The following is a 15,848-nucleotide window of genomic DNA, read 5'->3' as shown; positions in this document are numbered from 1 at the left end:
GTTCATGTCCATTCCACAGCCCACCCTCTGCCCCTGTAGTCTAATCTAGTTAAGGACTAGAAGGAACTGAGGGCATTCTTGAAATTGGCATATAAGCATGCAACATTAGAGGATGTCAAAGCTGGCTTGACAGATATCACTAAGGGAAGAATATCTGGCAGAGGTGCAAATGATGCACACCCATCTAACATGGAATGGATATGAGCAGCAACACATCTCAACAAATACCGAAAGGTTAGTGACCATTTTCTCTAATAACTTAGCAATAATTGCCACCATCATGAAGTGTTCACACAATCTTATTGTCCCTTTCATTTGCTCTCCCAGTTGTTTCTTACAACTTGTCTATTCTTAGATTTTAAAACCTTTGTGGGTAAAGACTGTGTCTTCTACTATCTCTCTGATGTGACTCATATACTGTGGGTGTTGTATAATATTTGACAAAAGACATGGTCCGAATAATAATGCAGCTGACCGATTCACAAGACAAGACAACAGAATGAGGAGGCAACATCTCCTGTATTGGCATAATGCTGAGTCTGTTGCCTGCCTAGTTCTAGCTGAGAGACACTAGATATACCAGACCGCAGGTATATAATTAGCATGAAATATACCACATAATTGGCAGGACCAGGTAGTGCTTGAAGCATTTTATATGCTATCTGTATGTATCATGGGTCTGGAAGCTGCTTTTAAGGAAGCAAATAGGCAGAACCAGTATGAAACTGTTTCTCACATGTGGGTACTACTACACTGCCACGCTATTTTGGGATACCGGAGTACCCTGAAATAGCTATCCCGCGTCTTCACAGCAAGCCTGTTATTTCAGGCTGACTATTCCGATGTGCCCGTAAACCTCATTCTACGAGGAGTAAGGGATGTTTCGTAATAGTGCTTTATTTTGAAATTTGGTGCTGTCTAGACAGCACCAAATGACGAAATAATCTATTTCAAAATAGCATCGAAATGAGATTCTCAGTTTGAGCTAAGCAAATTGTGTATCTTATTTTGAGTTATGGTGCTGTGTAGATGCACCCACACTGATCTATGCAGCACAAAAATCACCTGAAAATTCTCCCATTAAGCAAATTAGTGCACTGATACTCTTATTGTTGCAGGACTTAAGTTGATTCTGAGGGAAACATACCCATTCACAGCATCCCAGTTAGGCGCAGAGTGTACTGTACTTAAGGTGCTAAAACAGTGTGCAATGGATTGATGGAAGCTGCTTTAAATACAATTTGTAGAGGGGGAATATCTGCTTATCTTGAAGAAAAATCAGATTTTCTTGTTTTTGAATTGCTGCTTTTTTTTTCTTTTTCCCTTTGGTAGGAACAGTACATCTTTATTCATGATGCCATTCTGGAAGCTTGCTTATGTGGAGAAACTGCCATCCCTGTCTGTGAATTCAAAGCTGCATATTTTGATATGATTAGAATAGACTCTCAGACAAACTCTTCACATCTCAAAGATGAATTTCAGGTATTTACAGATACTGGTAGCTCTTCACAGAATAGCAACTTTTTTGCCTCTAGCTACATATAATTTATTTTCAAGAAAAAAGCTTTCCTATCACATTCATAACCTTTGTCCTCTTCTTCTGTTTAACATAATATAGCACCCTTTTCTTTTATCATGTGCTTTACAAGTCACCCTTAAATATGAAATACCTGTCTTAGATCATAATTGCAGTAGACTGCTGACTATAATGAACCGTACTGACCTTGAACTGGCAGGATGGGGGTATATTGTGTATGAGCTCTTCCTTTTGGGTTGCATGTTAAAGGGGATGCATTTAAAGGATCTATTCAGCAGTTTCTGCTGTGACTTCATATCTGAGCTTTCATTCATTTTAACTAAAAAAAATGTCAAGATTCTCAAGCAGACACATGCTCTTGCTTGCTTATGATTTTTCACGATTCCCACATGGAAACATTTTTAATAAAAACAAATTAATTTCCATAACCCTTTCTGTATGATGCACCATAACGTGACAGTGATTCCCTCTGCTCTTTAGACTCTGAATTCTGTGACCCCTCGGCTGCAAGCTGAAGATTGCAGCATCGCCTGCTTGCCAAGGAATCATGACAAGAATCGCTTCATGGATATGCTGCCACCTGACAGATGTCTGCCTTTCTTAATTACTATTGATGGGGAGAGCAGCAACTATATCAATGCTGCTCTTATGGATGTAAGAGACATCTCCTTTGTCTACGTAACATGCCATGAAAAGCTGTGTAATATGAGAAAGAACTCTTACTGGTTAAAGAAAGCGTAATTCTTTCTTCCTGTAGTGTTCAGTAAAAAGGCTCAACAATGAAGAGAGAAGAAAATCTTGACAACATTTTTAAAAACCACTAACTTTTGTTGTTCCTGTGCAAGGTTAGATATCTCAGACGTTTCAGTGCTTGTGTGATCCCTTGGAAAGCTGGGAACTCCCCTTTTTAAGGGTACTGTATTAAATCTCCATTGCTACAGGCTCATAAGAGCTAGCATCTTCAAATCTGTCCCTGGTCTGGAAATGAATATTGCTCATCTGAGCCCTTTGCTAATAAATTGTGGGTAGCAATTCCATATTAGTTGGAGTGGGGGGAAGGAAGCTACTCCATCCTTTCCACCTCAGAACCCACACCCCCAAATGTGCTGTGATATAACAGTTCCACTCTAGCTCCCTGTGCTGTGTCTCCTCCTGCTTACTTGCAACTCATGTGTTGCAGGGACATCATAAACGGGAGGCTATAGGGATTAGATATGAACAGCTCTATTCTCTGCCTTCAGGAGATGAATCTCATCAAAGCCTGCCTGGTTGCTTTATACTTCCTCTCTGCTGCCTGTGGTCTATGTACTGTCAGGCCAGAAATCCCCCCCTGGCAGCCACATGGACTGCTACCGTCAGGAGATAGGACGAGAGCTGCTCTATCAGGAGTATTGCAGTTGCAGTAGGAGGCAGTGTACCCTGAGTTACACCAGTACCTGTGCAGCAGTGTCCTTACAATTGGAAATTAACCCCTAGTTACCAGTCTTCTCTGTCTTAGAAATAACTGCCAGTGGTTCAGGTATCATTATTTCCACATGGCATAAAGTAACCTGCTGGTGTAATATGCCAAAAAACTTCCCCAATAAATTCTTAAAAGTACAAAAAAAAATCCTTAAAAACTTTTTGTTGTCAGCCCAAAGAAATAGGAGAAAAAAGGCTTAGGCTCAGTAGGAGAGGAAAGATGACCTCATGCTTAACACACCATCCGGTGACTCAAGATCTAGGTCAGGTTCCTGGCTACGTCACAGACTTCCTATGTGAACTACGCTAAATCAATCTTTCTGTGCCTCAATATCTCCCTCTGTAAAATAGGACTAATACATCTCTACCTTGACTTCCAAGTATTCTAAAGTAATCTGAAACTATGGTGAATGCACCCAATATTAACTTCAATTCAGCAAAGAATGCAACAATGGGCTCAACATTTAAGTGGTTAACTTAAAGGGGGCTTATGCATATGATAAAATACAAGTATGATTACTGTGACTTGTTCTTTTTTTTCCACTTTAAAATATCTTATTGTCTGAATAGTTGTTTTGGCTAAAACTGCTTGATTTTATGCCACGGCTTTGTTTTATTTATGTTGCCAAGAGGCCCAGACTGCATAATTGTTATGTAGTGTTTTTTTTCCTAACATTCCTTATTCACCCATTTTCTTTACAGAGCTACAGGCAACCAGCTGCTTTCATTGTCACACAACATCCTTTGCCAAACACTGTGAAAGATTTCTGGAGATTAGTGTACGACTATGGTTGTACCTCTGTCGTAATGTTAAATGAAGTTGATTTAGCCCAGGTTAGTGTTTGTACATAGGATTTCTTTGAACAAATTAATGCATCAAGGTGGTTGCACTTTGTAATAGGGTGGGTGTAATTATAGTGCAGTTTCATTGCAATTACAATGTAAATACCCGTGGCTTTTTTCTTCAATAACCAATTAGTATTAACATGTCTATTAGTCTACTATAAAGTGTGGTGTTACAATAATGAAATACTATTCATGGTATAACTTAAATTTTAATTATATCCATTTTATTCTTGAGCAGGGCTGTCCACAGTATTGGCCTGAAGAAGGAATGCTGAGATATGGTCCCATTCAAGTGGAATGCATGTCTTGTTCAATGGATTGTGATGTAATAAACAGAATTTTCAGGATATGCAATCTAACAAGAGTAAGCATTATCCTAAAGATAACAGCTCACCAGGCTGTTGTGGAGTTGTAAATGTTAAATAATACTACATATACAATATTAATTCTCTTCATATATTAAGGAGAAGAGAATTAAACATGTAGTTCCTAGGATTTAACTATCTTTCTACAACTGCCTATAAAATTCCATACTAGGTTTGGAGAACATTACGGTAAACTATTATTATCCACTATACTGAACGTAATATATCATCATACAAATGTAATGGAAGAGTTCAAAATTTAGTCAGTGTACAATGAAAAAATTCAGGAAGATGAGCAGTGACTCTTTAATGGACACAAGCAATATTTCATTGTCTAACTCTTACATGAAATCGTAAGTAAGCATATCTAAAGAGCAGTTGTGGTTATGTAACTTACGCCTCGCGGTGCAAGAACCACAACATAAAATAGAAGCATTATGACATTCTACTAAATACATGTGAAAAGTCTCTTAAAGTTATTTTAGTTTTGGATGTTCTTGAGACATTCTGCCCTGACCTAGATTTACTAACATGTTCTCTCCAACTCCAAAACTTACATTGTTATTGATGAACTTTTAATCTCTTTTAACCATTATCATCTCTGTCTACTTTCATATTATCATCTGCCTACTTTCATGTTGTCCTGCATTATTTCAGTACTCCCTCAAACACTGTTTACCAGCTACCACCTTCTTCAGATGCCCACTAAAAACTCATTTCTGCCATGCTTCTTGTATGTACTAAGTTAAAGAAAATGTGAGAACCAATAAGTTGTGCTATTTTAAACATCTGCCACTTTGTAGTACCCTCACTTGTTACATCTCATATTTAGAAATCAAATTTCAACAGTGTGTCTGTGAAGTAACTCATAAATGATGATGATAATGAAATGAATATGGGGAAACTAAAATGTTTGAAAAGACTCTTCTGTCAGCTTTTGATTTTCAAACTCTTTTCATGGATGGTTCAGAAGTGGGCCATGTTTTATTCTAGCACTATGCTTTGGTTGAGCAAAATGTTTATATCTTTCAACTCTCCTTGTTCTGTCTGGGAAATTCAATACAATGTAGCAATAGTAATACATTAAATTATCATGTTGTAGTCCTTTTTCATATCTTACATTTTGTAGGTTTTTTGTTACCGTCTCTTTCACTTGTTCCATCTCTTATTTTCATTCTCTCCTTTTCTTCTCTTTTTTTTGTTTTTTAATTTTTGTTTCTTCCATCTCTCTCCCATCTCCCTTTCCTGTGAAACTTTCTCTGCACCATCTCTTTCTTTCCCAGGGCCCCACATCTCCTTCCATTTTTGCCTGCCCCTGCTACATGAAACTGGAGTGAGTTATTTTTTCTTCAGCACATATGGGTACAGCAGATTTTTTTTTTTTTAAACATTCTGAGCCACCCCAGAACTTTTTGCATCTAAAACCCAGTTTAGGAAAAGCTCAGAGATTTGCCATTGGCTGGCAAAAAGGAGCAGACTCCAATCAAGCAAAAACATTCTTGTACACCACCATCATTTATTCTTGTTTTTGTAACTGGAAATACTTTCAGTCAGGATAAGTACCGCTGTAGAGCTGCTGCATTTCTACCAGGTCAACAACAGGCTTTTTAATTGATTTTGTAGAGAAGGCTAGGTTTTTTTGGGGTGGGGGGGAGGTAATTCTATTTAGCATCCAGAGGAATATGTTTATTTAGAAGTGGTTAAATTAATATCCCTATAAATGTTGATATCTTTCTAATTGCAACTCCAAAACATTTTCTTCTTAAACTTGTTTCATTGTGCCTTATTTCTGTAATACTTATACAGATACCTTTGTGCTGTCTCTTTATATGTATGCTCAGCACATACTTGTAATGGAATTTGTTTGCAATATATACTTTAGTTGATTTAGTTTCACATGATGAAAACTAAACAGATAAGATAAACTGATTTTAAATGTGCCATTTTAATGTAAAGTGGTTTGGCTTCCATCAGCCACAGGAAGGCTATTTGATGGTGCAGCAATTCCAGTATTTGGGATGGGCTTCTCACAGAGACGTTCCAGGCTCCAAGCGGTCATTCTTGAAGTTAATTCTTCAGGTTGAAAAATGGCAAGAAGAATGTGAAGAAGGCGAAGGCCGAACTATCATTCACTGTCTGTGAGTAATATTGTTATGGCCAACTGGGTATATGGTTGCATCTTAGGCTATGTGTACACTGCAGAGAAAAGTCAGAAAAAGATACGCAAATTGCAAACCATAATTTGCATATCTTTTTCCAGTTTTTTTACGAAAGAAGTTTTTCTGAAATTTGGTCTGTCTACAAATTTTGGAAAAAACTCCTCTTTCAGAACATCCCTTAGTCCTCTCACCGAGAAGAATACAAGGATACCGAAAGAACACGTCCACTTTTTCAGAAACTGTTCCGAAAAGACGGACATGTTCCTTGGATGCGGCAGTTTTTCCGGGAAGCTTGGCAGTCTAGGCATAGCCTTAGACTGTGTACATCCAATTCATTATTTTAAGTTCAAGCCAATGTTCCTTTTAGTACATTCTACTTTGTGTGTCCCAATAGTGTTGCTTTGGGTGGGCCTGAGTACCTTCTGTTCTGCTCAGTAGTCTGGTACTCTTGCTGCAGAGCAGAGTCTGGGTAGAAGGAATTGCCCTGCTCCACCCAATTGGCACTCCTGCCCATGGCCTGCCCTCACTCCCTGGGGAGTTCCACACAATTGTTGCAAGCTCCCAATCCCATTCCCCAGCAGTAGTGCTGGAGGTGGGGAGAGATACCCATGATGGCTCCTGCCTCACCCTCTTGTCCTTGCCCGCCCACCCTAGTGTTCCAATCTGCCTTATACCACTGATGTGTCTTATTTTGTTTCCTTCAATTTTGGCCCTGGTTCTTGGCACCCACTTCAGACTAGGGCCTATATGTTGTGAAGATGAGCACCGTAGGAGAGGCTGGTTAGACGTGTTCTCTTTTGCTGGATTTTTTAGGATTCCTGACCTTTTACACCTAATAGCACTCTTTTCCATGTGGCTATAATGAGGGTACACAAGTGACTTCTGATACAGCACCATTATACTATTGAGTAATCTAACAGGATGCTTCTTTGTACTAAGCGGCAACAGATTATTTATAGTGAAACTTTTCATATGTTTTTGTGTATTTTGAATGGGGCTCTTCCAACAAATATACACATTAGTTATTTTGTGCCATTCTGTATCAAAAATGAGTACCTGAAATCAGAGACATTTTTGTTACGCATCTGTAGTGGTATTTATGAAAAGTAATTATGTATAGCATGTTATGAATACTTCTTTTTCTACCATTGTCATTTAAAAAGAGATGAAAATCCATTGAGTCCCACCATATGTGTAACCAATTAAATTTAATCTTAAAAGAGCTACTTTTAGAAAAAGAAGGGAGCCATATTTTTTATCTCTTTTCTACAGTGTTTTAACTTAAAGCTTCAGTTTTATCAGTTGAATAAACTGCTCTCAAAAGGAGATTTATAAATTAAGTATTCACAGATCTCTTTTGACTCAACTGCAAAATTGCAGAATAACTATATCGTCTCCACAGACCCATATAGTTTGTTTTATTTAATTTAAATTTATGTGAAAAAAACACCTATCCTCGGTTCTAGGAACCTTTAGAAATAATATAAAAAAGTTGCAAAAAAAATTAGCAGCGTCTCTAAAGATCAAATCAACAACACACTCCAGCAATATTCTGCCAAAACTCTTGTAGCTTTTGATGATTTAAAACAGTTCCCGCTGGGGAAAAAATGATAAATGTTGCCGTTTATATTCATAACACTTGTTTTTAATTTTTCCTGCTCACTTAAGCTGTATTATAGCATAACTAGGCTAGATAATGAGCTATTCAGCAACACCACAATTGATTCAAAACAGTTTCAAGAGTGGCAGTGATGTCAAATATTTAAAACTCCATCAACAAGAGCTATGAGGAGATTGATAAAGAGGTTTTTCCTCTACTGGCTCCCCCATCATTTATTACTACATAATTAAATGTCAGGTATATGTTACAGATATATTTGTGTGTGACAGCTGTATTAACTCTGTTGTTTTGCTTACGTTCAGGAATGGAGGTGGTCGGAGTGGAATGTTCTGTGCCATCGGCATAGTTGTTGAGATGGTCAAAAGACAAAATGTTGTTGATGTTTTCCATGCTGTAAAGACTTTACGGAACAGTAAGCCAAACATGGTAGAAACCCCGGTAAGTTATAGCCCGTTGATTGGAATACAGACAGACACTTAGCAAGAAAGATAATGCATAGTGTATATTAATATGAGTACTTGAAAGATTCTCACCTGTGATACAGAGAATTGTTTGTTTCACTGGTGTGACCCAAAGCATTAGATCCTGAATCTTCTGCTCAAAAACAGGTCAATTCATATGAATTCATATACTAGAGCTAGGAGATCTGCAGGTTTCACCATAGTATAATTCCAATAGTGAGTGTAATATTATTCTTTGAGAGTTATTACATCCTGTAGTTGGAAACCTATTGTACATTGAGGAACTACAGCATTGTGAGTGTCTAGGTTCTGTGTTTTGATAGATCATTTCTCTCCTACCATGTCATATGCTTTTCATGGAAAATAAGAACAGTCAGGATGCACGCTAATCTCTCAAGATAACATCACCCTACATTGTTAAAATAACACTATAGTCTTATTTTGCTCAACCAACCCATCTTTAAAATTTACAAACCAAGACATTTCTTCCTAAGAGGAATAAACAGTGAAGCAGAAATATTGTATTTTGTAATTACAGTTGCTATTTCTGAATCTTTGTGGTAGTTTGTAAAACTACTTCCTGACAGAACCAAAATGGTGCAGGAAACCTTTAATGTTAAAATGAGTTTTCTTTTTTTAATATTGTAATCTTGCTTTAACAAACCACAGCTCTGAAAAAATGTTTTTTTTTCAAGTTGGATGCCTGATTTGAACTAGTCTCTTGTTTTCACACTCTAGCCTCTGCCCCACCTCAGCTGGATAATTTAGCTATTCATATTACACTTCTGCCCCTGAAAGCAAAGAGAGAGTGAAGCCCTTTTAGAAAAAACGAGTCCTTAAAACTGAGTCTTAAATGGTTAAGCATGCAAGCAGGTTGGCAAATGGCTTAGAATTTTTGCCATTTGACTCTCATGCTGACAGAAGCCAGTGTCGCAAATACTATTACTTTTCAGGCAGATGGTTGCCTCTAGCACTAAGTTCAGATATGCCAATTGAAATTTAAAATGTTCATGGTTTATGCGTAGTGAAAATTACTTCTGACCCTGTGAAACTGCATATTGAATAAAATGGGTGCAGTTTGCTTTCCCTTGTACATCCCTTTTTCTTGGGTCAGAATTTACTAGGCTTCAGGTGTACATGTGATATTATGTACCTAATTATTTTTTGTTGCTGTTGCACTGGCTGGAGTAACTCACAATGGAAGTGCCTACATCTGGGCAGACTATAAGGAACAGAGTGAATTCTGCAATTTTACTATGGTTCCAAATTCAACAATTGCAGAATTCCCCTAGGACTAGATACCCCAAACCAATGGCATGTTCTATAATTAGATTTCATTAAGCCAGTAACAAATGTGAACTCCTGGTTCACTATATCAGTTTTACCGTGGAGTTACAGACAGTTCCCTTAGACTCTCCAGCCTGTCTTACTGCCCCAGGCAATTGGAACTTTGTGATAATGATTACTCAAACCATTATACTATGTCAGGACACAAAAAGGTAAAAACAGTGCCTATAACATCCCATTACTTTCATGAAGTTTGATCACCAAATACACTCTTATGCAGCTCACAATTATTTTGATCTATACTAATACACAAGTGAATTGATGTGAGTACACTGTAGCAGGACTTGGTTTGCCAGGGTTATAATTGCTTCCATCTGCTGGCACCAAGTGGATTATATAATAGCTAGAATGTTAACAGCTATAAGGGGAATGTTACTGGAAATGTCTGGCCAGCCCATGGCCTTCGTGCTCAAAGTAGTATACTGTTGTGTGTGCCGCACGCTTTTGATAGTCACATGTAAAACTGCTGCCTGATTCCATTTTGTTGCTGAGAGTGAAAGGTAGGTCACATCGCATGAAAAATTAGAGTCCAGTGTACCTTGCATATTGAGTCTGGTAAATTATCTTTATTTTTTTAAAAGCCCTGAATTGCATTGTAGTTTTAATCTGCAGTTACTGAATTTCTGTAGGTGTGTTTCTCTGTGGTGGGTGTTGTGTGGGATTTTATTCAGAACTCTTGAACAACAGCAGCTGCTGCTGTTGAGTCGTTAGTAGAAAACAAACCAGGAAAACCAAGGTAGCATTGTCATCTGCCCTATATTCAACAAGATCATCAGATAACAAAAATGAGCAACACAATAAAACTTTTTAGATATCCCCACCACTTCCTGCTAGTGGATCACATTGACTTACTGTGCAACCCAAAGTAAATCATGAGAGCAGGCTCATTTAATTTGGTTTTAAAAGGTAGTAAAATTTAATCAACTTCTCTCTTGGGTTTTTTTTTTCTCCAAATATTGATGTTGAATCATAACCTTGTTAAGAATAAATATCAGCTTTCCTGACTGTACTTCCTCATCTTCTCACTTAAATGCATCATCTGATTTATTTGACATTATTTATCACAATTTCTAACACTATCTTTAGGCCTCATGCAGTTTAGTATCACAGCTCAGTATTTCCTCACAATGATATTAAGATGCTATTACTAGTAAGCTGCTAAATGCCATTTGACTTAAGAGAAGCTGTCAGTTGTACAGGGGCTGAAGTGGTTCAGGAGAAGAACCACTTTGTTAGAAAATGGAACTACAAGTGAAGAAGAACAAATCACAGGGAAGCAAATAGCTTAATGTTATGCATGACTGGTTCTTCCTTTCCACTATGGTAGCAAGGTTGAAATTTGAAATCAGAGCTGACATCATGCAGCTAATAATTTTAAAGAAAAGCCATGTGAGACTAGTGTGGATTAAAATGGCACAGCAGTAGGCAGAAAATATAGTTGTTAATAGTTATCCCTGCTCTTTAATATATTAGACTGTTTCTTTAATTTTCTTTTTTTTTTCAGGAACAGTATCGTTTCTGCTATGATGTCGCTTTGGAGTACCTTGAGTCATCCTAGTTAGAATGGCTGAGACAAAATACACCGCATATATGAAGCTAGTAAACTGTGTCTTGACAACAGTTGTTCAATCTGTGAAGAAAAATTTTAGGGAAGGGGACTTTTACAATTTAAATGCAAAAGTATTTTTCTTATGAAGTTGTGGATCTTAATAAAAGGACTTAATCTGTTTCTATGCCTGTATACAGTATCAACATTTAGTGTTACATAAATAAATTTAATGAATTCCAGAGTCAGAAGAGATTTGTTCAAATTAGGACTTTCTGGTGTTTGTAAATGCAGCCATCTCTCAATTACAATAGAGCCACCATCTGTTGCATGTATCAATATTTCCTATATGGTATTATTTTTCCTCTGTTTTTCTTTTGATAAATTGTTAAAGTAAAACAAAACTGTGCAGATCAGTAGTAAAATTCAGTCTTTATACGTTTCAAGTGTTGCAGCTATATATAACTGGCTTACTTCGTTTTTTAATGTGCAATGATGGTTGGATCACATAAAGTTCTTTATAGAGAAATTTCAACATAAGCCAAAGACTCAAGTGTAAATATGTCTATATGGAGAAAGCACATTGTATTTATTGTTTATTGCATTCCTTTTTTGATGGCTGAAAAAAATCATTTTTCTTGAAGAAAGCTTTTTTTGCTGAAATCAAGTGTAAACGATTTTTGTAGTTTATTTTTTGTATGTTTTAGTGTAAGTAGAAGGCATACTTTTTATGCATAGATGAGGAAACATTGGTACAGTGATTTTGTTGTGTACATGCTTGTGAATGAAATCCACATAAATAATTCGGTTATAGAAGGTCTTTAACTATAGGACCAAAATCAAAACATTTTGCTGAAAATGTATAGTTTTTCACAGTTGCTTTAGTTAAATACTGATCAAAGGAATATATAAGGAAACCGCACACATTAAAATGGCCTTGCTTATGACTTGCACAATGTTGGAAATAGTTCTAAGCACCATTACACTTATAGGGGAACAAATTATTCAACAATGCTTGAAGCACAGGTCAAGAGAAGAGGACAACATGTATCCTTTCAGGGTAAGAAGTGTTTGTTTAGCAAATTGTAAAATTAAATTATGTTTATTTTGATGTTTACAGACATGTAAGCTTTGGCCTCTTGACAAAGCAAAATTTGAATAAATCAATGCCAGATTCTGGTTATGGTCTTGATGTACAAAACAACCATGTGTTTTTACTTAATTCTTCATCCACAGTGCACAAGTCTTGACATATTTTGTTAGCCAATATCATTCCAGTTTCCTCTTGTTTTTGGAATTGACAGAAAATGACATGGTGCTTATAAATATTAATGTAAAGTAAGAGTGAATTAAACACATTTTATAAAGATATGATGATTCCATATTATTGCTTATTTTAATAACATTTCATTTATTATCGTTAAGAAATTGTCATGTTGTTGAAGTGTAGTGTTAATGGATTCCAACAGTGGGGTCTCTCTGCTCAAAGGAAGAGAATCACAGGGCATGCTCCCTCATCCTGGATTTACTTTATCACGCAGTCTCCACATGCTCTTAGGTGAGACCATCATCAGTGCACTTCATTTCAAGATTTTATGCAGCTTCAGGTCCCATTTTTCCATGTTTCTTTGTGCTCCCTAGGCAGAGTATGAGAAGATGGGAAGAATTTTCTCATCTCTCTCAGATCTGGAGCTAATTTGTCCTTCCAGCCTTTTCCCCTTCCTGTGTCTTCCACTTAACCATCTAGCTAGCTAGGGAGCTGAATCCCCTTGTTAACTGGTGAAATAATTATCTCCCAATTTGACTTATGCAAAGGAACATGTATAAAATGCACAGAATGGTGAACCAACCCTAGGCCACTCCATCACAACCTGCACACCAGTTTTTTCTTTGTTTCCTTTCAGGGACTTTTCTCTCCTCCCCTAGGCTTTGCCTTTCCTTTTAGGTCTGCCATCCTGTAACATGAGCAGTTGCTTGAAACTGACTTTCTAAAATCTCTGTGGGAGACTTCTCTGTCCTCCACCCACAAGAGGCATGTTCTGATGGAAGAAGTGCCCCCTACCCCACCCCACCAGTTTCTGCACTCTGTCTTCACACCATGGCATCTTTTTGCAGCATACGACTTCCCTCCTGCTTTTGAAGTCTCCCTAATTACTATATTGCCCAGATTACCCTAAATTGCTAAATGTTGTTGATCTTGCTTTGATGTACGTTTACCACAGAGCAGTTTATTTACAATGATTTATGCAGCTTCATGTTTCATCACATAAGGTTTTTCCTTAGCTTCAATGTATTCCACAGGCAACAGGTGAGAGGGTGGGAAGAGAGGTCTAATCTCTTTCAGATCTTGAGCTGCTTTGTCCTTTTTTCCAGCCTTCTTCTTTGCCTCCCTTTTAACCATACCTCCCTTTTTAGCTGTTCCCAGCTGATGCGCTGAATCAGTCATCTCCTAATTTGACCAATGTGGGGTATTTACAAAATGTCCAGGGTAGTGAGGCAATCCTAGGTTACTCACACTCTGTCACAAAGATCTATAGAAGAAAACTGCAGTCCTTCAACTTTAATGCTTTACAAGGTATTTGAAAAATATCTGTGCTGTCTCTTTGAAAACAAAACTCAATAGTTCTACTTTTTTTTATTAAACACACATTCCCTTTCAGAATTATATAAACATTTACCAAAAAAACAAGCCATTTAATAGTTTTTTTTAAAAAATTGTAAGCTCTCCCAACCATCAGTACATTTCATGCCATCCACCTGCTGTAGATCTCTCATCATTCAATTCAAGTACCTGCCCCATAAACAGCCTGTAAAAACAGACATGCTTTTACTGAAGATCACCACATCTGAACACTTGATGACCAATGGGGTGAGGAGGGGTGAGGCCTTATAAAGTGTGGTGGACAAATGCTTTACCTAACTGAGAACCACATTTGCCACTTGCTGAACTGGAAAGCAAAACCTAATTTACATGGAATCAAAAATACGGGGGTAAGCCACATGGGGTATGTCTACACTGTATTCCTTTCAAGAGAGGAATACAAATGCAGCTGAGCGAAATTGAAAATGAAGCGCGAATTTGAATTTCCCTGCACTTCATTTGAATAATCGCGTCCGACCGCTATTTCGAAATACCCTATTTCGAGTTAAAAGTTGCTGTGTAGACATGGTTATTTTGAGTAAAAACTCTTCTTTCAAAATAACCTTTAAACCTCATTTTAAAGGTTTTTTTTCTCGAAATAACCATGTCTACACAGCATTTTTTATCTCAGAATAGGGTATTTCGAAATAACAGCCTGACGCAATTATGCAAGTGAAGTGCGGGAAATTCAAATCCACGCTTCATTTGCAATTTCGCTCAGCTGTATTTGCATTCCTCTCTCGAAAGAGGAATGCAGTGTAGACATACCCATGGTAGTGTAGTTGCCAAGAGTGAGTAATTAATTGTCATTTACCACTGAAATGTAAATCTTTTGACAACAACCTGTCATATCTGTACACTCTGCTGACTGAGTGACTTTGCATAAAATTGTTCTCTACCAGGCCAAGCAAGAGTACCTGTAATGGCAATATCAGTTCAGTGTTTCTCACCCATCCAAACTTTCTTCCTGCACAAAGATACAAATCTAATGGAGTCTGTAAGGCTGCATATTCTGAATGTGGATAATAAACTGATGTGTAATGTTAGATCAGAACTGGCTACTGGAAGCAAAATCTGAAGGAAGAATTTTCTATTGTTACACCGATTCTTTCCCCTTCCTTTTCTTACCCAATGACAGCAACTGCCAACTTCGCTTACCAGCAGCACCAGTTCCTTCCTCCAAGGCAGAAGCTGCTTCATGGTCTAATCATTATGACTGGACAAGATACAAGAAAAGGAGTGGGGGGAATGTGCAGCAACTACCCTACAGGGAGCAAAACAGGCACTTCAAGAAAATAAAGTGTACAGGTCTTGTAGCTGAGGGAGAGGATTCTCCTTTGCCCAGAGCACATAGGGGAGGAAATGCTTTTTCTCCTTGTGGCTCTAGAAGAGCCATCAGGACCTACAGCACAACCTGTCAGCTCATGCCCACTAGCAATCCATGAAAATCAGGGCTCTCTCTCAGTACGGTTCTCTCTTATCTGCTCCCACCTCTTGCCTCGCATCAGTATGGTCACAAACATTGGAAGGTAAGCTATGAACTCCTGGGGGGGTATTGCTCTGCTCTGTTCCAGATGCTGTCTGAGCACAGTGCTCACAGCCTACCTCTGTAAGTACATGAAGGTAGAACTGAGTTAAATTGCTAGTAGAGATGAAAAGTAAGAGAGAACCAGGGTGTGACAATAAAGGATAATCAGTGGGTTAGCGTGCCCATCAGTCAGAGCTAAAATGGGTACGGTTTCTCATTTGGCTTAATATTGCACAATGAAAACAGAACCCTGGAACAACAAAAATAATTTTAACTGGATGTAGTGCTGCAAATTATTCTTTGCGCTAACGCTGAAGAAGTGATTGTCCTCAATAT

The 15,848-nt window shown here is 37.7% G+C and overlaps 1 protein-coding gene across 7 annotated transcripts in view; it reads left to right on the top strand.

Moving 5' to 3' along the window:
- Nucleotides 1–12,714, top strand: part of PTPRK (protein tyrosine phosphatase receptor type K) — a 584,676-nt gene extending 571,962 nt beyond the window's left edge. For all 7 annotated transcript variants that reach the window (XM_075924132.1, XM_075924131.1, XM_075924134.1 and 4 more), the window contains 7 exons: nt 1,333–1,482; nt 2,018–2,191; nt 3,701–3,832; nt 4,083–4,208; nt 6,184–6,347; nt 8,292–8,427; nt 11,302–12,714. In XM_075924132.1, coding sequence (XP_075780247.1) covers nt 1,333–1,482; nt 2,018–2,191; nt 3,701–3,832; nt 4,083–4,208; nt 6,184–6,347; nt 8,292–8,427; nt 11,302–11,355 — 936 coding nt within the window. In that variant the 3' untranslated portion in view covers nt 11,356–12,714. The remainder of the gene's footprint in view (nt 1–1,332; nt 1,483–2,017; nt 2,192–3,700; nt 3,833–4,082; nt 4,209–6,183; nt 6,348–8,291; nt 8,428–11,301) is intronic.
- The last annotated feature ends 3,134 nt before the right edge of the window (nt 12,715–15,848 follow it).

The sequence above is a fragment of the Pelodiscus sinensis genome, chromosome 3, assembly GCF_049634645.1.
Source record: "Pelodiscus sinensis isolate JC-2024 chromosome 3, ASM4963464v1, whole genome shotgun sequence".
NCBI classification, from domain to species: Eukaryota; Metazoa; Chordata; order Testudines; family Trionychidae; genus Pelodiscus; species Pelodiscus sinensis.
Note: the sequence above shows the minus strand (reverse complement) of the source record. Positions and strands in the feature narration are given on the sequence as shown.